Consider the following 22,074-nt stretch of genomic DNA (forward strand, 5'->3'; position numbering starts at 1 on the left):
TCTGGCTAAATCTTTACAATTTATAGATGCAAGAACTGTACAAGTCTTTGAAATGGAGTAGGAAGCCAGGCTCTTTGTCAGACCTGGAGTTTCAGGGTACCTGGCATACCAGAGCTTTTAGAAAATTTCCATTTCTCAGCAGCCTATAAACAGAAAATGACTACCCCCAAAGTGGTCCTCCCAGGATCCGGGATCCAACATCTTAAAGAAACAGAAGAAGGGACTTTTTTTGAGCAGTGCATAGGATGTGGAAAGAGATGTGCACTGTCTTTGTAGTCAGTGCAAGAACTACACAGAAGCCACAGAGAAATGTCAACGTCTAACTCCTAACACAAATGAACAACTGGGACGGGAAACAAGTGGGACAAAAGGGAGGCTGTCTTAAATCCTACATTAAGACTACAGATTGGGAAGAGAGGTACCAAGCAGAAGTAGCCTTGCAGCGTCCCAAGAAGAGACTTCCAAGGAGCTTTGTTGGAGCTGTCTCTGCTGAAGGTTGTTTCATCCTGTTTTCCAGAAGCTACTTATAAAGTCCTGAATAAAATCTTTTGCAGTCTGGTGCACTGGTCTGGTGCATACAGATAAATCTCCTGTACTGGAAGTGTACCTAAAATCTGTACCCAGACAGAAGTAGACAAAGCCCACGTGAGCACATAAAGTAGGCCAAAGAAAAAGGTAAACCAGGCTAACTGCATAGCATCTTCAGCAATTACGTCCATACTGCACACTTTCCTATCTTGCTCTGAGTCAGGTCCGGTGGCCTGAATGTGCTGTAGCCACAAATTAATGGCTGACCTAGCAGATTTCACTGAACAGCTTTATATTGCAGAAAAAAATGCCTAATTTCAAAGATCTTAAATTATTTTTTACTTTTTCTTCTCTATATACAATGGTTTATGTCATTACATACAGTCCTGATTACCACACATATCACGAGTTTTTTTGGGGTGACAATGTAAAATTTTTGTAACACAGAAGTAAGTATTACTATCTACTGATCCTAGCCTTCAACTCCTGGAAAACTTTTCTAATTAAAAAAAAATACATTTTTTGCAAAGAAATTACATTTTCAGAATTTCAATTCTAAACAGAAAAAATTGTAAGGGGGTAGTTGTCTGATGGAAATCCAAATATTGTATAAGATCTTTTCACACAGATTTTATAACTTGATATATTTATTATTTGTCATTTTCATTATTAGAATGAAGCATGCTTTCACTATCTTGAATGTCTTCAACTTTCACGTGAGGCAAAACAACATCAAGAACAAAAGTAAAATTTTCCCACAGAGGTTTTTACTGACAGTGGTTTTTTTTTACCATGGTGTCCATGAATAGGGATGTTCCCATTCACTAGCAATGTCTTGTCTTAGGCTGCAAAACACTTAACATCAATACACACATCATGTTTTTTCTAGTTTTTACCTCAATTTCAAAAGCACTTTTGTCAAACTGCTCAGTCCCAGAGTAAAGAAAGGTAAAAAAAATCATTCTGATATTCTCACTGTGGAATATCAGAATGATTAAAGCAGTAGCAAAGCCTGCACTCAGATCTAACGTGCACTCTTGAACACCACTGTATGTCAGAATGGCCTTCAACATTTCTCAGTAACAACACATTATTGTCAGGTGCCTCACTTAGACACCTGTGGCACTTGAAAATCACCACCTTTCAGACAATTTTAACTGGACATCCAAAATCTAAGGGACTGAAAATCATTACTCAGTCCTGAACATCTAAATATATGTATATGTGCGTGTGCGTGTGTGTGTGTGTGTGTGTGGTGTGTGTGTGTTTGTGTATATATATATATATATGTGTAGTCTCCTACTGTATTCAACACGTGCATATACCTGTAACATGCATAAATATAAAGAGATACAAGCCAGAACATTTGTACTACACAGACTGTAAATGGCACCTTGCATATCAGGCCTCTACATGTCACCATAACTCTGCAAAGACTAGTAATATTACTAATCTATCATCATGCAGAGTAGCAGAAGATCCCTCATACTGCCTATACTACCCATTCCAACCCACATAATTCTCTGATTTTATGATTCTATAAATGGCCACACACTCATTCAGAGACAAGTTAGTCTCTAGCTTTGTTAGTTTACTGTAAGGTGCTCTCCCCTTGAAAAGCCTGTGAACATGCTTGAGAGATGTTTTAAATAGGACTGCCTGTACAGTGGGTTACTCTGCCAACTTTTTGTTGTCAGCACAAACCACTAAATTTCTCAGAGACAAGATATAACCACTGGAGAAAGCATGCACATTACTTCATGCTTTTAAAATGCTTTGTCTGCAACAAGGAAGAAATTGTTGCAGGATGACTTTAATGGATTCTGAGTATTTGAATCTGACTGACTTTTTTCTTGCTATTTTATGGGTTGAGCAGAGGCAAACCCATAAAATAGCAATGGTTTTTAATCATGTAAGATTACACCACTCTTGAGAAAAAGTGGCAGGAGGACATTTCAGAATGAAACAGTTGTATGCAAAACATATCATGTACACTCCACACACATCACATCCTAAAAAGCCTGCAGGATATTTAATAGGGCTGTATGAGAATAGCATGTTGAATTTATTACATACACAGGGATCATCATCTCTGACTTTACCTGCACGTGTAGGGATTTATGAGAATACTTGGGCTTGGTTTGCAGCTCCAAGAAGGAGGTACCAGCGCAAGGGGGAAAATCACCACACATTTTCCTGGAAACACAGAGGATAATCAAGAGCTGCCAATGAAGCCAGGTCACCTGGGAGTGGTTGGAGTTTCCAGGACAAATAATACACCTGCTGCCTCAGCACATTCTCGTTCTGCTATCAGCACTGTTTCCCACCTTCAGGGTACTTGCAATATCATCTCTGCTCATCTGTAGCTACACTCAGAATATGGCAATTTATAGCAAGCCTTTGGGGCCTTTCAGAAATTGTTGGGCTTTAGCAAACATTTAGCAAACAGTTTAAGCATTTAGGCCACATTATCTGTAACATAAACTTCACAGGTGAACTAAAAGCCAGTGGCCCCTTCTAGATTTAACCTCAACCCATTAACATGCATCAAAGGCAAGACCTCCCATTTTTTCAGGGCCCTATATCCTGCACAAGATGTCAACATGGGAGAAGGAAATGAAATACAATTTCAAAATGGGCTGGACAGGACAGTTGAGGACCAAGCACAAGAAGTGGATTAGCAGCTGGGGTTAAGTATGTGCAAGTGATAGGAATCTCTTGGAAGAATGAGACAGAAAAACGGGAGGAAAACTGGCTGTTGCTTCCAACAAAGCATTATGTACAATCTCCCTGTGCATGTAAGAAGCTGAGGGCTATTCCTGTATTTAATGACTGACATTTTACAAGATAAATGGGCGAGCAAATGTGTATCTTCAGCTCATTACTTATATGAGCAACACTAGATTTCCACCAATGCAAAAGAATTCATTATGGTATTAAAACTTAAGGTTTCCAGGCTCTTCCAGTAAGTCTGGGATTCCCCTCTTGAGATAAATCATCACTAGTTGTGGAGTAGGGCCTGGAAGCCAGCAGAACTAAGCTGATACAAAGCAAGTATGAAGGTGGAATCCAGATGCGAATGCATGTGATAAAACCAAACCCACATCCCAACCTCAGAAAAAGTGTGTGGGCAAGTTCAGGGAAAACATCATGAAACACAAGATATTTGGAACAGCAATTTTACTTGCAGGAAACATGCTCAAAGTCTGAACACAGGCCAGTCATTTCACAACATTTTTAACATTGTTCAACTCTGTAATGGATGCCTATCTCATCATCCCTGGACTGTACTGATTCCAAAGGACAAGGAGTTTGGCCGTGGTCTGGAAATTGCTGGCAGAGAGTTTTTATGTATTTTCCCCTGTACGTTTTTTTAAACTGTTCTATTTATGTATGAATAACTAATCAGTGGTTCAAGTTTTCAAACTTGAAAAATAAATAACAGATACGTTTGTCTGTCTTTGTTGCTAACCATAGCACATTCATCCTAGTATTAGGGAAAACATGTATACATGTATTCTGATTCAAAGATACTGATTCACCCTATATTTGGTGAACAAAGAATTGACAGGCAGGGTTAATCTAACATGTCACACTGAGAAAAAAAGGGTACTGACAAGAAATTCCAGACGAGGTCAGACTTTCAACAGCAGACAAATAAGTTATGTAAATATGTTATCTGACTACTTGCACCATATGCCAAGAATGTTTAATAGTCACAGATAATGAAATATGTTTGAATCAGAGCAGTCCTGTTGATTCTGGTAATAAAATTAAGAGCCACTGAAACAACAGAAAATAATTTTAAAAATTAACCAATTTCACACAACTCTTGAAAGATTTCAACTAAAAATAGAAATGATGGCAAGAAAACCAGTAGACCACAAATCCATTAAGTAACTTTACAAGGCCATGAGAAGAGGCAAGTGGAAACAAAGTGGAGATGCTAAAGCATTCAATCAGCTTAGAGGAGGAGTACACCATAGCTCTGGCTTCTGCTCCTTTAGACAATGGGCAAATGCACCAGATGTATGTTTGGCATAAATCATGCTAACCTGATTGCAACGCTTTTAGATGTTTTTCTGATGCACTTACTATACAGCTTAATTAAATAATCAGGTTTGATAAGCATGATTCCTGCAACATTGGCCTGGTCTTGGCCCTGCAGCCAGTTTGCACATACTTAGCAGCAATCCCCAGAAGTACTGCTCTCACGAACTAGTGATCCCTATCCATCTTACTGACAAAAGCAAAGATCTTCTCATATAAAGTTCCTGACTTACAAGACAGCAGATTCTTTCCTGGACAGACCTGTATATACCACATGTACACAGTAAGAAGAAACACTGACCATTTGGTATGATTTAACTGTGAGATCCACAGAAGCCTATGAATGAATGATCACCACCTTACACAAAAATCAGTTTACCACTAACATTCATGTGCTCCTTATATATCGGCCTTTAGCAGATGAAACCCAAGAAAGGGTCACTGAGAAGTACTCTGTCTCCCTATGATGAACTGTGAAATGCTTAACCAACATATGAGGCAACAAATAATTCTCAGGGTATGTCTCTATTTAAAAAGCCCCTGAGATCACCTGGCATTTGATGCTTCTTCAGCTAGGTTCTATCTGTCTATAGTACATCCTCTTCTGCAGCCTTACCTATGCTGTATTAAACACAAATAAGCCCATGTTTGTTCTTTACCTAATTGCTGGGCTTTTCCTGTGGCCTGTGTTGATATTAGGATGAGTATCTCTGAAGACTGTGCAGGTAAGTACATTCCCTGGAGGGCTCAAACAGCTCCAGTGGGATGTTTCACTAAAGCAGGTATTTGAATGTATCAGAAAAGTGTCTAAGATCTAAATTCTCTTTAGAGGCAGTGGAGAGAAGGTAGGACTTTTAAGAGGATGATTTTGCTCATCTACTGTAGACAATTGAAAATTAAATGGGTCATCCTCATTAAAAAAAACTCTTGGGGGGTGGAGGAGATCTATTAAGTTAAGCAGAAGATGTCTTTTGTTTCCAAGACATCCTCAGAGTTTCCTCCAAGAAATGATTTATTGACAATTTTGATACCAGCTGGTACCTTGAAGACGACTGGAATGACGTACTTTCAAAGCCAGGAGAGAAATCCAATAAAAGGTGCTTATTTTCACTCTGATATATGAACAGGGAGGAAAACCCTTCTTTCACCAAATGGGAGCTAGAGTTTATATGCACAGTTACCATTGGTTTTTGCTCTTCCTTGTTTTTTGCTCCCTTCATTTAGACCACAAATCTTGTGCATTAGTTACAGAAGAGAAAGGCTGGTCTAAGAGTCAGGATTTAAAACAGGACTATGTGTTAAAAAATTAACCAGTCAGTTATTTTCTGAATTTCCTTCTTCATTGTTTTTGGCAGGAAAAGCTTCCCCAGTAGAAAAATGGTGAATTCCTACACTCAATCTTTCAAAAAGAAGGAAAAAAAAATTTAAAAAAATTGTAGACTTTCTTTTCATTCAGTATCCTTCAACAGGAGGAGCTTCCTTCTCTGGCTTGGAAGCTTACAAAAAAACCAACTGTATGTATTTTTCCCCATACCTCAGCAAAACTCCAATTACTACATGATTACTCCTGACTTGGTATCTGCCAAGCCTCCTGCTTCCTTCATCATTTTGATAACAGGTTATTTACATATCCATTATATTTCATGTCCTTCTTTATCTGAAATTTCCTTTTATCAAAAGGCAAATCTGCCATCTTTTTCAAAACTGGAATTCACATATTCGGCCAAAAAAATAGGAGCTATGGGCCGTTCACAAAGTAGCAACATTTTCAGCTGACCCAAAATATTAATCAAACTTCCACTCATTTGAAAGGCCATGATATTTTTCAGGGCAGTGTTGTAAAATTTCAATAACTAAGTAATTTGATGAATTTCACTTTAGTTTAGAAGCTAATCATGAGCAGGCCACAATTGGAGAAGAACATTGTGTTACTGTGGCCTGATTTAATATATGGATCACTGTGGTTTTTTCCCATGTGTCAATGGCCTTGATTTTTATATTATTAGACTTTCTTGAAAGACAGTTCTTTTTTACATTCAAAATGCATTTTCCAAGAACATCTTCTTTAGAATTTTCAAAAAATTCACTGCTTATAGAAATACCATAGCACTTTCATTTCTAGAAGATTTGGTCAAAACAACTAGAAAGTGTAAAAGAAATTGTTCAAATCTGTTTTCACCTAAAGATCCCAACTAGGAAGTAACAGAAAACTTTCTTCCATGTTAAGAAGTTTTGCTCCATCTTCAAGGACGCACTCAGCAATGGATGAAAAGATTATTTTGAAACACTGGAAATGCTGTGAGCTCTGACCGAGGCACAGCTTTTTAATAGTGATTCAGATGGCAAAAATGCTGGGGTTTTCAGATTTATTTTAAGGTCTTAACTCAGGAAAAACCTTAATTTTATGGCTGGGTAGCCTTTCCTGTATAAAAATGGAAACTTAAAAGAGAGGAAAGTTCCTCTTTGCCTAAAGAGTTTCAGTTCATCATGCTGACATTAGGAACTCTTTCTGAGCTGCTCTGCAGTCCTGTCACAGTGTATGCTTCTGCCTCTCTCCTCACAGCCATCCCAGACCTGGCAGATGTACTAGTTTCTCCTGCAAGGGACAGGGCTCCTAGGCAAAGACAGATTCAGTTGATATCACAGAGATGTTCTACACTGGGGGTGGGGCAGGGAACACCTCCAACTGCCTAAGCAAAAATGTTTTGGAACAGTCATTTAAAAACCAATTAAAGTGAAAGAGGCAGGAAGGTCAGAAAGTATCTGTAGAATTTTCTGTACAAATTTCTGTACAATACGTTCCCTGGAATGAATAATTTCCTCCAGTAATCTAGCTATGCCTTTAAATATGGTGCCAAAATATGTGTATGCCAGTGTGTGTGTAACAATCATTGAAATGAAGAGACTACAAGCAGGATGACTAATACAAAGGGCTGAAATGAATGTTGCTGTAAGTGCAAAATGTTCCTTTACAATCTTTCTGTCAAATGTGGTAACCAGCAGCAGCATGATCTGCTGCTGGAAAACGAAAAAATGCGGTATTGAATACAATCAGCAAATATTTCTGTCTTCACATGTTGGGACTGCACATATATGTCTCAGAGACAAGAGATGAAATGTCAAATGACATAAATAAATAACTTTAAACCATCTACCAACAAATAAGATGTTTTCTACATAATTATATCAATACAGGCTTGCCTCTGTATGTGGAGCATGTGTTGTGAGCTTGATAATGTCAACACATGCCTCAAGGAACACTCACGCCCAACCACACTTTAGAGACCTTTGACAGTCCTTCTTAGCTTAAAGTTTTAAACACCAGCTTTGCAGCAGACAAAGCATCTTATTCCTATGCTAGAAAATAAAACCTACAGATAATAAGCAGAAATTACATTTAAGGTTTTAAAATTGACAATATTTCTTTTACATTCTATAAGTGAAGAAAAACCTCAATTAGTTTGGGACCTTTCATGGAATGAGACAGCAAGCTTTAACTCTTCTCCTTAACTTCTTTCTGCTCCTTACAGATATTACTGTGCAAATGCTGGAAGAAAAATTACATGACTGCTATACAAACTGGCCTTAAAAATGTAACCTGTCATCAGCCAGCACTTGCAGCTCTGGGACTGACTCCATTTTACTTTTTCAGTATTCACAGGAAGAGATAAATGTTTATTTTACACAGCTTTCCCTAATGAACATGACAAGCATTTCTAGAGTCCTATGCTCAGGCAGCTGTCAACTTAAAAGGCAACCTGTAAAAGTAATTCTCTTCAATTCTTCCATTAATTCATTCAGCTTTTCTTTACTTTTTCAAATCTTACTGATACCCAGCTATCATAAAGGCACAATCCAGGTCTCACCCATGTAGAAAGAGGTGTGAAGTGGATATGCCAAACATAATAGGACAACTGGAGGACTTCTGTTTGTCCTTCTGAGAAGGACTTTTTATTTTGCTCCCTAATCAAGAAGTGATGGCCTGGGCTAACTGGCCCATTTATGGTTGATGGGGACAGGAGTCACAAGACTGAAGTTTAACCCATTTTTCACTCTCTGTAAATAATTCTCAAGATCTAAGTTTAGAAGCCTAGGGAAAATCAGGGAAACTAGATGGTTTCTGTATTATCAGTGGAGACTGGCAAGTGCTTCTCCAGAGCTGCTTCTATGCCCTTCTATCCATTAATTGCTAGAGTAAGAGAACATCGTAATTTAAATATATTCTATTAACAGCAATTACTAAAACAGTAATTACTAGGCTTAGATATCAAGAGTTGCATGCAAGGAGGGACCTTGTCATCAAAAACCTGAGAACAGCATTTCTTTCCCTCTTTCTTCCAAATTCCCTTTTATATCATTGCCTAGATTGCAAACTTTCTGAAGAGATTGTCTTGCAACATATGCGTCTTACTTTCCAACAAGATTCTTATCTCAGTGATGCTGATAACACGTTTTTTTAAATTCTTGATATTGATTCACCCAAACAGGCTCTGCTTGGTCCCTCCAGAGGAGGGAAGAGGATCATCCAGTTCAAATAGACAAGTGTGGTTTCCAACTGTTAATCCCTCATAGTTGTATTTCCCTTCAATGAAAATAAAATAAACCAGAAGGCAACAATCTGATCCAGCTCCATAAAGCCAGCAGCAGAATAATCCTGGACACATTGCTAATTTATGAGCAGCTTCAGGAAATACACCCTGGTTAACTTGGTAGGAATTCCCATTGTGAAAACCTTTTTGGCAATCCTAAAAAGCAGCTCCTTGGCTAGCAAGTCAGGTAGTGCTTCCCTTGCCCTTGTGTATCCCTAGCTGGATACACAAAGGAAATTACCGATCTTTTAGTTCAAAACCAAAAACATACACAAATACAACAAGTACTGTTTTCCTTCCTGGAAGAATAGATAATCAATGGCTTGAAGAGTGGAAATATACTTCTGTGTTAAGACTAACTTCTTTTGTGAAGCTCTTCTATGTCATCATCTATACTGTTCTATCACAACACTTTTACTAACAAGCTGAGGTATTTAATTTCTTATGTTTTTAACCTGGCTGGTTTTTAACTTTTGCAAGAAAGCAAATACAAAAATACATAAAAACAAACAGCTACTAATTTGACTTAAGTACTTCCAAAATATCATTTACCACTGCAGAATCTGAGTATTTACTACGTAAAACCAGTGTCAGAGGTGAAATTTCCTATATAAAATTATTTGAAAATTTCTAGTATCTCCTATTCATTAAAACATTTTAATAGGGAGGAAGTTCAATTTTTTGGGTTTTTTTTTTCCTAGTTTTCTTACAATTATCCATTTTTTTTGTTTACTTCTGGCTTTTATTGTTGATTCATTCCCTTTATATATTGGGGGCTTTGTCGGGGGAAGTGCTGCAGAAACTGCAGTATTGCTCCCAATAGTCCTTGAATTGTGTCTGAACATCTCTAAGACAGAACTCCAAATGTCAAAATATTTCCATGATCTGAATTTGCCTCAAAGAAAATGTTAAAACAGTTTCTGCAATAAAGCCAAAAGATCAGAACAGCAGGAAGAGAGGAAGCATGAGGGCTGTCATTTCCTCAGACCAGCAGATAATACTTCCTATTAACACCTCCCAGAGATACAGACCGTTCCAGTGAACTATATGTGACTGTCTTCCTGCTATTAATTTTTGTGCCTGAAAGACTAGCTCACTCAACACAATACGAGGGAGTTTGCTCCTGAAACTATCTTGTGTGGTTAATGTGTATTTGAGACAAACTCTAGTGCTTTAACTATACATTTTGACTCATAAATTTCACTGCCTTACTGTGTATCAGAGAAGTGGCAATAGAATTACTAGCTTTAAAATAAAAACCATTATGTCATCAAATCCCAAGTGCTGTATCAACAGTGTATTTTACAGATAAATGACAATTCCTAATCCTCTGTATTAATGAGAGCTATTTTTAAAGTTTTGTCAACACTGACAGCGAGAATGGCTGGATCACAGGCATAAAGAAAATAATTACAGAAACACCTGCACTGTCTGAAAGGATTCTATTACCTTACTATCTTTATTGCAGTCTAGATTCTGGGAAGTTCAAAATAAGCAAAAGCTTGAAACATTTAATGACTATGCTTACAAAAGTTGTCTTGGAAAAACAGCTGTTCTAAACCATTTCCTAAAGTTCATCTCCTTTTAGGTTTCTTTGCTTAATTGTATTTGTTCTATGAAAAGTTGAAAATCTCCATGATTTTAGTTCCCTTTTCAGTTAATAAAAACTCACTGGGACAGAGGCAGTAGGAAAGAGAGTGGGATGCTTGCTCTGTTACAATAGTAAGATTTGGGATACATTGGTACTAGTAAGATTTGGGATACATTGGTTCAGTGCCTGGCTCTGACACAAATTTCCTGTGTAATGTCAAGCAAACTATTTGGTGTTTCAATTATGTATCTGTAACGCAAGGTTAACCACTATCCTAGACAGGATTTTCTTGGCTAACATTTATTAACATGCTAGAGGTATTTAGAAAGTCATGTAGGAGAATTCTACTGACCATATACCCAAAATCAGTAGTCAAAATTACTGGAATGCCAGTATATCAGTCAGACATCTCTCATAAAAACATACTTGCCTACTACCTGCAAAGACGTCTCACAACAGCAGTTTAACATTTCTACAAAAACATACTTCAAAGTACAATTCAGTCAAATAATGTGCAGAGAAATGCAACTTGTTGTTGGGAAAAAGCAATACAAACCATGCTAGCATTTATTACCACAATGCTCAAGACCACACCACCCAGCTGGAACCTCCTTTATAGGATGACTGACTTTAGAGGAGATATCGACATTTAGGGAGACAAAATCCATTAAGAAGATTCCCACCTCTCTGCAGCTGCTGTGAACACACCCTCTCTCCTACAGCACATAGAGACCAGGGAACAAACAAGGAAATGGGTCATGATGCTTTGGCAGACAATGTGTCAAAGAAAAGGTGATCTTCTGCATATAAAGCTGGACTATATAAACATTAAAAGGCAATGCCACAGAAAATGATACATATGCTGAAGAACTAATTAAGTCTGGTTGGAGAATTTACTCAATCTATACACTACTGTTGCTTCATACAATATCCCAATATGTTTCTCAGTCATTCTGTCTTTAGTGCCCATCTGTAAGCCATATCGATATTTATCTCATACCTTCCAACAGCAAAAATCTTGGAAACCTGCTTAGAAAGATCTTTCAGATCTATATTTACACATATTCAGTGACACTGTTACCTAAATATTAGGTAATATTTTTCAGCCAAAAGGCTAGAAAAGTATTACCAACAACATGAAAGTATAATACTTCTTTTCAATTATTCCAAAGAGCTGGTTTCATTTCACAAAAGCAGATCACTCTGAATTTCAGCAATAAATTTACCTCAGTAGTAAGGTTTCCCCTCTTTTGGCCACTACAGTGTAAATGATGGTATTTTTGTGGTCTAACAAAGGCTTTGAAATAAATAAATAAATAGATAAATAAATAAATATTAGAAACTAAATTTAAGAATTTGTCTACCACAGTCTATGTTGAATTTCTTTGAAATTGACACAAAATAGTCTTTTGAAAAGCATTGTGTTGAAAGAATAACTTCCTCTATTATTTACGTTTGTTAAAAGAACATTCAAAAAGAGCAAATTATAACATGGACTATAGCAAAACAGATATTGACAATGTATTCAGACCTAGCTGATGACCAAGAAAAAGCCCAGGGAATCTGAGTCAGCTTGATAAAGCATCCTACTGATAATACATCCACCATTTCATCCTCCCTCCGTCAGGGAGAACTGATTAAGAGACAATCCTCTTTGCAGGTGTGACTTGTGGAAGTATTCTCTATATTTCCTTCCGCATTAGCCTGACCTAGTTTTACACAGCATTGCAGGAAACCAAGAACATACAACCAGTTGTCTTTGCCCTAGGTGAGGGAGAACAGTCAACAGCTGGAGGGGTACAGCTACTTACAATCTGGCCACAGATGCAAAGACCCTTTGTGTTAAAAAGCAACTGACTCACTGAGTTTTGGTGGATTTCTTTTGTTTTAGTCATCAGTAGGTCTCAGTGCCTCTCTGCGCTCAGAGCACATCGTAACATACTCACCATCATCTGCTGAATATGAAATATTTCGTCTCCAGTGGCAGAGAGGCGGTTTGGAATTGAAATGTTAAGAAAAGCTCCAGGAAGAGTGCTTGGTCCAGCATTGTAAACCTGTAAGAGAAAAAATGAATACAAATAAAATTACATACATTACTTCTCATAAATGGGAAGCTACTATAGATTCAGAGCTGAGTACAGGTAAATATGAAGAAATACAAGTACTTTGCAGGTTTTTCAATGTTTTCAGACTAAGACTTATTTTTCAAGGGTCAGAATGAAGTCAGAGGATTAGCTTACCTAACAGTCTTCATGTACAGCTCACATATCAAAGGAGAAGCAGTTTTGCAGGATAATTGCCAGTCATCAATACAAAGGGCTTGTAATAGATCCAGTTACAGCAGCGAAACACAGCATCAGTTAATTTTGGCCACATCACTAGAGTTTGTTATAATAAACCATCCATATATTTTGCCACATCAGGAACCCATCTAATTGCCATGTGAAGTGTAATATATAAGTAACTCTTGAATAATGCTGAGATGCTATGAGGTATTTATTGAAAGCTTCTTACACCTGTCTTTTTAGTGTCCTCATCTCTTCCCTGTACTGTACTCTTCCCTTCCCTGTACTCTTATCAGTAGTGTTATAAATATTTTGATACTGGGGCATTTAGCAAGCCTGAATTCCTAGCACAGACATGTGTTTGTCCTCTTGGATAAAGGCTGCCCGCTCCTCTGCTCAATGACCATGCCACTAAAAAGAATTACTCCTCCACTTTTAACTTGTGACTTCATCTAAGATGTGGCATGTGAGTAATTAGGGCTCTTTACTCAGCATATGAAGAAAGATGAAAGAGAAACAAATGGCAGCAGCTTTAATCCTATGGAAGTGACATGCCCTGTTTGCAATTCTTGTCATAATATATTCAGATAAAGGACATATGCCATCCCTGCACACTGCAATAATGGTAGCCAATCAAGAACACATTGTACAGTGTTGTAGCAGGATGCTCTGCCTGAGTGGGGGTAAAACAGCTCAGACTAAACCCTATTTGTGAAAGTTACCCATGATGGATGGAGAAGAGTGGTCACACTGCTTTTGGTATTAAAGACTGCTGAGACCAGGCTGACTCATCAGTCGCAAAGTTAAACATTCAGACAGCATTTCCTGACAAAAACTGGTACCAGTGAGGATGTAACAGGCAAAGTTTCTGATAAAGGAATCAACAAATGATAGTACAGATAACTTGTCTAAAGCTGCTAGCCTAAAAACACATTAATGACAGTTGATCACTTTACACTATAAAAGCCCAGTCCCACTTTTTATCAGCAGGGACTTCTAACACACCACTTCCAGGAGAGTGTGGAGATTCTTCCCTTTAGTGGAGATGTCCCTCAAGGTTTCTCCTTGAGGCTGAGCAAAAGAGATTTGCCCACAGTAGTTGGTATGAGTGAGTAACACCAATCTCTACTTAACAATTATTAAGCTTTTAAATTATTGATTTAATAATTAGTGCAAAATAGTATTAGTAAAACTATCTATATTGTGTGGTAAATAATTCTGATTACAGTATTTTAGTCTAGTCACTATCATCATCAATTTAAGTAAATAATTTATGTTATGAATGTAAATATATTTTGTTTTGTCATCCTTAATCCTGCAGGAAAAAGTTACACAGTCTCTATTTCATCTATATAACCTTTAGACAAAAACAGTTGAGCAAGTCTGGGGCTAGAATTGGATCCAGTTACACCTAGTCTCCTCTCTGAGAAGTTTAGAAAGCAAGGGAGTCCTTTCTGAACCTCATAACTCAACAAGAGGCTCTTCTTTATAAACCTCATCCGAAGCTCCCATTCTGCCCATGACTGTGATTTGAAATCATGCACAAAAACCCATACCACACTCAGAATTAAATAGATACAAAACAAGAATGTGCTGTCAAGCAGGAAAGCAGTCAAAATAAGGATGAGTTTTACCTGCAGTGTGAAGTTAAGAGACTGGAAAAGGCATTCATGGTTTTCCAACTGAACAAAGTTGGACGCTTTCACAGAATCACCATAGAAAAATGAAGTAGGGAAGACTTCTCTGTAAGATCAAGACACAGATATAGTAAGCTGACTTTGTGACCAAAATGAAATATATTTGTGTCTAGCTGAATTGCGTCCCTTGCTTTCTAGTCACGTGAAATTCTATGGGACCATTTACCATTAATCTATTTTTGGTGATTTGATTTCCTCTTGGCAACATTAGACTACACAAGTGGCATCTCAACTGACCTGGGTTAACATCCCATCAATGAAGCAGACTTCTTTTGATTACTTATCCCTTTTTCTCCTTTCCTATCACAAAACCTCCTCTCTGGGGTCCCCTGCCATGGATGATTTGTGCAAGCTTGGATTAACACAGGAAATCATTGCACTGCCAAGTTAATCTGAAGCAACAGTATCTAAGAGGAATACTTTAAGATACATATTCACTAAAATAACATTGTAATTTTATTTAACATTTACATAGCGTTTCAGGAATAAACACTTGGTTAATTACCGAAGTTTTACTACCTGTATTGTTAGCAGATGGTTAAAGGAAAGAGTAGAGGGAGGTAACCTGCTTTTAACTAGAGTGGAGCAATCCAAGTTTCCTCAACCACTATTATAATCTAATCACACAATAAGATGCAGTAGGATTTTATCAGAAATTACTTTGCAGAAGCAAAACACAGTACCTGAAAATCCTGCAGAAGAGGACTAGGAGTGCTTTAAGCACCCTTTAAGTCTCCTTCAAATCTCAGGCTGCTCCACTGTCTGGAAAGGGTCCTGGTGTAATTTCAGACAAACCTTAGTCTTCTCTACTGCCTAAAACTCTGCTTCCTTCCCAAGTTGTCCTTTGGAGTCAGAGCATTTTGAGACAGGATTTTAAGCCTGTTTAGATACATTTCCTTTTTTCCTGCCTGCATCCTATGCCAGGGATTGATAGGGGAAACAGTGAAAGATAGATTTTCTCCTCCCATTTACAGTGTTGTGCCAGAAGATTTCTCCCCAGTACAGTACAAGCCATTCTGAGCTATTTATAACCAGGAATGAAGCTTGCTCCTCTAGATTCAAATGTAGGACAATTAAGCTAATAAAACAAGCTTCAAAAAGATACTGTCCAAGAAAAAGAGCACTACTAATGTTACCATGCCTGGGAATGTGCCCTCCAATAAACCCAACTTTTCTCTGCCAGTTGGACTTTTCTGTGAACTTCAATTAACTAAGCCTCATCTATGAGAAAGAAAAATATAATCCACACAGGCACTTGGGTGGGGCTTATAAATTCAGAGACCTTGTGCTTCAAAAAGTACATTTTGAAGAGAAAGAAGAGAAACCAATTTTTATTATATTTTGGCATGCAGTATTCTGTAGGTAACAAACAGAGACCTAAAGACAGAGATGAAAGCATTCATCTCCATAAAGCTGAACAAAAATCCATCTGTATCAAAGCACCAAGAAACAAGAGTTAAATTTCTAAAGAATTTGTAACAATGAAAGCATTCAAAAACTTCCAGAACATGCTGCTGAGACTGTACTCTCAATATAGAGGAGATTTTTGTCCTTGCTGGTCATCTTGTGAGGTTTGACAGCACACTTCCTTTCTCTGAGCAGGCTCAAATATACCTTTTACCCATTCTGACTGATGTTGGCAGTAATTAAGGATTTTATTTCTATCCAACAAGATGAGCTTTATGAGGCAAAACCCAGCCTAGGCCTTGAATCTGAGTTTATTCAGCTTTTCAATCCAATCACATGTCAGTGCAGGTTAACTTTTTTCTACACATGTAGCATAGTGGTCAAGGGTATATTTGACTTCTACTGATGCCAACCTGCACTGGTCATTTAGACAATACGAGTAGTCTGGAAGTTGCCATAGATGGTGGCTAAACCAGACACTGACTCTCTGGGGGCACTGTTGATGAGTTTTTGCTTCTCCAGTTTAGGAATTAATGCAAACTTTCTCGGTGTACATGAATGCTAATACATCTTCTGTGACCAGGTCCCCCAATTTCAACTCAAGCACTGTTTATGCTAGAGAATGGTCTGACTGTTGAGACTGACCACAAAGCTTTCATTCAAGGCATAAGATCGTGATGTCAAGTGGAAGGGAAGAGCCCCAAGTACAAAGGCAGGAATTTGCACGTGTGCAGCCTAAGGGAGAGAACACAGTGGCTACATGTTATACGAGTATTTCAGTCAAAGTGTGAGTGATGCTCCGCAGTTCGTACTCAGATGCCTCACAGACTAGGGAACAGAGGAAATGGAAAAATAAACAGAAGCAAAAACAAATTCTGTTTGTGAAATTAAACAGAAAGGCAAACAATTAGACTTCACCAAGCTCCTTAAAATTCCAGAACATTTAACCATAACCTTTGGCCTGGTGACTTTCAACCATTTCCTTAAAGCCATGCCCTAAGGAACAAGATGTAGTTTACTTGTTATTTTTTAATTTAAGCTCCACCATATCTACAGCATCACTTGAATTCAAACATGATTACTAAAATAAATTTGATGGTAACTAATTAGCATTAATTAGGAAGTAGTGAGAATGAGGTAGTCTTGGAATGAATAAAATTTCCAGCTATTGAATGAGATTGAATGTCCAGAGTCTGGGACACAAGGAAAAAGCAACAGTCTGGCTACATGTGAACAAAGAGAAGAATTAATTTTTTCACTGGAAGACACTCAGATGTTATTCTTAGGATGATGGTGATGATGATGATGATGATTATTATTCTTGTTGTTGTTTTCATTTGGTGACTGGTACTTACCCACTGATCGATGAGTCCACTTCATGCATCAAGGGCACTGACAGGATTAGAGTATTATCATGCAGATATTCAGTGTGTTCTAGGTTTCCACTACGACAGAAAGGAAAAACAAACATACTGCAAATTGACAGCCTTTGCAATATATCACAGTTTCACAGCTACCATCTCTCTGCCTTGTACTATGAGCCTCTCTATTTGAGATACCAGCTCCTTAAGAATGTTCACCCAACCTTGGAGAGGGCACACACAAAAAGCATGAATTTTGTGGCTGGGACATGAACAGGCTCATAACAAAAAAATGAATATTGGAACAAAGTGTGAATTCAAATGTCTATGGTAACTACAGCAGCGATCATACACAGTGGAGAGAAACAAGAACATTTAGACTTCCATGCAAGGGTTCATTTTCTCCCAGTCTGATTGCACATCAGTTTGTGACAGATATATACACCTCACAGAAGGACTTGACTCACTAAATGAAAAAATGCTTTCAGTGTACCTGCATTGTACTATAGCACTGCAAGCAGTTTTTGGGCAAGACCCTCGTAGTGAACTGGCCATAATCTCTCAGCAATTCCACCCTCTCTTTCCATCTCTTCCTGTACATAGCTGCCAAAATGAAAGCACTTCTACTTTACATTGTCAAAGGCAGTTGCCTCAGCCGGTCAAAATCAAAAAGAAGAAAGAGAAAAGTGAGCAATTATCTCTCACTTGAGTCAGTTTGTTTCAGTGTGAACACTTTATGTATGAAGTCTAGGAAAGGTTCTTGAAATGCATGTCTAGCATGCAAACCTGCAACTATTCTAATTCTGATGATGAGTCTGCTTGTTGGGTGACAGCTCAGAACAACAATCTTGAAAGATTTGTTACATATATTTTCAATTTCTTCAGCAGTGACTCTGGAATCACTTTTTCCTTGCAGTTCGTCAGATTTACTCACAAATCAAACTGGCAAAACAAGATATGATCATAGTTATTTGAGGACAGTATCACTGAGGCAACAGCAGGCAGTAAATTCCCAAGTGATACCATGCAGGTTATGAGTTGCTCAGGTTACAAAAATAGAGCCTTCTGGCTACGTACCTGCTTAGATACAGCTCAGCTTTCTGCAACTGACACATTTCCTATGTCTGCTGATAAAACTATGGCCCAGATAGAAAACCCCACAAACTTTCACTCCTGGGACAAAATGCCACTTAATAAAAGCTTTTCCTCTGAACAGGCTCACAGAAGAGTCCAAAATGGAGACATTTCTCATCCAACATAAATACTGAGATACCATGATGGCAAACAGAATAAGCAAGTAGAATTCTGTACAGCGTTCATAGGTAAGTTCTTATGTGTTTCAAATGGAGTAAAGGTACTGTCAAAAAAGGAGAACACAACTCAGTGAATCTAGCTCTAGAAAAACAGTTCACACCTGGAAGCAAAGAAGAAGGTTTGTTGCTTCTTTTAAAACAACCAAATAGTGTAAGAGCAATAAAATGCAATGTTTACTTCTTTCTCCAATTGTTTCAATAACGAACCAGTCTCTTGTAACAGATTCTACTGCCAAATTTGCAGCTACACAGGACAGGCTCAAGCAGACACTTGAAGGGCAACCCTTGCTTTCCCATGACAGCGTGACATAGCTTCCCTGTTCAGCTATTTCTGCCAGACTAGCTCCAGTTCTATGTGGAAACAATGCCCTCGCCTATTGCGGTCTGACTGCAGCACAGATACTTTCTCTCCATTTCCCTATCAGTGACTTTACCTCAGGGCTCCCTGCAACTCTTATGGTAGAAAGATTTTGTTACACTTATTTGACAGAGAGTGAATTGAACAATTTGCCTAAAGTCACAGAGAAAATGAGGGTAATCAGCATCGAGACCTGCACTACTCTCTTTGGAGGTTCAGCTGAATCCTCCAAAACATAACTATCCTCTCTCATCCTTCTACAATGAGAAACTTTCTTGTAATATCTCTAAGCATTCACTCAATGTGTAAAACTTACTGTTTATTTCTTTGCTCATCTAAAGGCACAGACTAACACTTCTCACTGGTAGGGTACAGAAATACAAGAAGTGATGTTATAGAGGGAAGTCCTGTGCTATCCAAGGTCGGAAAACACTGGCTGGGCAAATTTAAAGCACTGCTGACCCATCTTTGCACTAGCTGGCATTCACCTAGCAGATACTGATGTCTCTGACTGAGAAGCACCACAGGATCATATGAACACATGACGAACTTCTGATAGAGAATAAAACTTTGCTAGCATGCAAGACATGGTGACATGTCTCACTTTCAGGGTCTCATACCAGTCCCACATGCTGCAAGGATCTTGTTCTCACCTACAGCTGTTACTGCAGGGGAGGATTATGCCTTATGAGAGCAGTCACTCAGCAGCTGCTACATCTCATCTCTCATCTGTTTGTAGAGGTGTCATCCCATCTGGGAGGAGAATTCAAGCTGAAGATCCTGATTTGGATATGTAAGGATATGAAGTTGGCTCATTCACACAGTAAATGGGAGCAGGAAGTAGTCAAATACCCAACACATCAAAGCAGCAGCTCATGGCCAATGTTAATGCAGCTGTGCATTGGTTCCCGTACAGATATCGACAGTGCTTGTGACTGAATCACCCATGCAGTCTGCTTCTGCATGGTACATCATCTTAGAAGGCAGAGAGCATGTGTCACACCTTTTATTCTGCCCAAGATAAAATGCCTATGTATGCCATGTTGCAGAGCTAACTCCAGCATGTATGCATACTTGGCATCACCCTACTTCAATGCCAACTTCAAGTGCCCTTCGGGAAGTACCCTATCCAGATGCTTTCCACAGTTTGTCATAGCTCACTGAAGAACCAGAGGGGTACAAAATAGATCCGTGACTATAGAACCTATGAGTGGGATCCTTGGCCATCTGATTAAAACATTTATCTTTTTTGGTTTGCATCCTAGCATGTTTATTTCATTCAAATGCTGGAACAAATGGGTCTATCTTGTGTTGATCATCAACCGCAGCTGAGCTGAGCTTGATACATGGCCCAAAGAGATGGCCACTGAAACACAAGAGCCTTTCAACTGAGAGAATACAGAATGATCCTTCAGAATTGCAATTACTTGGCAAAGAAAACCTATGTATGATCCTACCTCATTTTTCAGGAATCTTCAATACATAGTTCCTCTGCATCACCAAAACACATACATTTAGCCCCAGTAATTTAACCTAATTTACTACACATATGTATATCTACAGCTATATCATGCAATTGTCAAGCACACATAATACACACTTCATGTAACAAAGAATATCCAGGTGTAAAAATGTCCCCTTACCTTTGGGCAGTGACAAGGAAGGTAAGTGTTTCTTCCTGCCCAGTCAAGTGGCTTGTGTCAAAGATCACACTGAACTCATACTGCGCAAAGAAAAAGCAGTATTTAGAGACACTGCGTATTGTTTGAAAATGTATTTGTTCTGAAACTTCATTTATATTTTACTGGCCTAATTGTACAAAAGTAGCATATTTTGATACATGTAAGAGAGCTTCATCTACTGCAAATTAGTGTTAAGTCTTAGTAATTGTGTTTCTCTTCAAATACTATATAGTTTGTCTTTTCCTTCATTAAGAGAAGGCCTTTACTAGAATTGCCATTCAAAGGTATTTCTTGAGGAGATCATCTGCCTGGGAATAAGTCTTCCAGTACAAGCAGATCACTACCCGAAACCATCTCAGCACTGCTCTATATGTCATTTGCTGATGGAGAGATTTTTGGGGGAATAAAGTTCACACCACAGGCCTGCACAGAGACTTGGAGAAAGTGGCAGAAGCTAAAGCAGCATTCAGGACACCCATCATAATGGGTGAAAACAAGTGCTAATTTTGAAATAAGAATTTTACTTTGATGAATAACTTCTCCATGTGATTTTTCTGCCCAACTCCAAAACAGACTTCAGCCAAGTGAAACAGTGTAAAAATTAATTGTAATTTCAATGGGGTACATTCTTACATTCTAGCTAGTATTTTGCTACTGCATGTAGTTTTTCAATTCCATTTAAAATATTCTTTTACTTTTTCAAAATAGCATGAAACAGTCAATAAAAAACCAGAAAACAAAAACTTTTATATTGGGTCAAATGATGCATCAATTCAAATGGAAAGGATTTGCTTTTGAAATTGAAACTTTCTGAAAAATTTCAGACTTTTTTTTCAGGTCATCCTTAAGTTATTCCTCATTTTCTCACCTTTCTGGGTTGGTCATTTATACAGATCAGTTTAGCAGCAGAAAGAACCCAGCTGGATTTTAAACATTATGAGATAGTGTATCTTCTCTTACAGAACAAAACCCTCTCTAAAAAATCTACCAGAAGACCATAATATGAAAAAGCCATTAGTACATTTTCCTTGTAATTTGTATAAATCCAGATGCACTTTAATGTGAAAGAAGACAAAAAAACTCACAGAGGCAACATAAGTAAGATGGAGAGTCCTTTTCTAGTTTTCTGCAGAGGAAGCAGAACTGCAGCTGCAACTCTTGCACTATTTTTCAAAGCCATTTTATTGCAGTGCCCAGGGCACTGGCATTGACT

General features: G+C 38.1%; 1 protein-coding gene across 2 annotated transcripts in view; it reads right to left on the minus strand.

Annotated features, from left to right (window-relative positions):
* Positions 1 to 22,074, minus strand: part of ITGA9 (integrin subunit alpha 9) — a 244,925-nt gene that overhangs the window by 59,122 nt on the left and 163,729 nt on the right. For both annotated transcript variants that reach the window (XM_017732049.1, XM_008631949.2), the window contains exons 19-22: positions 20,823 to 20,902; positions 17,503 to 17,592; positions 14,678 to 14,786; positions 12,705 to 12,812 (exon numbers count right to left, since the gene is read on the minus strand). In XM_017732049.1, the coding sequence (XP_017587538.1) occupies positions 12,705 to 12,812; positions 14,678 to 14,786; positions 17,503 to 17,592; positions 20,823 to 20,902 (387 nt within the window). The remainder of the gene's footprint in view (positions 1 to 12,704; positions 12,813 to 14,677; positions 14,787 to 17,502; positions 17,593 to 20,822; positions 20,903 to 22,074) is intronic.

The sequence above is a fragment of the Corvus brachyrhynchos genome, unplaced genomic scaffold, assembly GCF_000691975.1.
Source record: "Corvus brachyrhynchos isolate BGI_N302 unplaced genomic scaffold, ASM69197v1 scaffold264, whole genome shotgun sequence".
NCBI lineage: Eukaryota > Metazoa > Chordata > Aves > Passeriformes > Corvidae > Corvus > Corvus brachyrhynchos.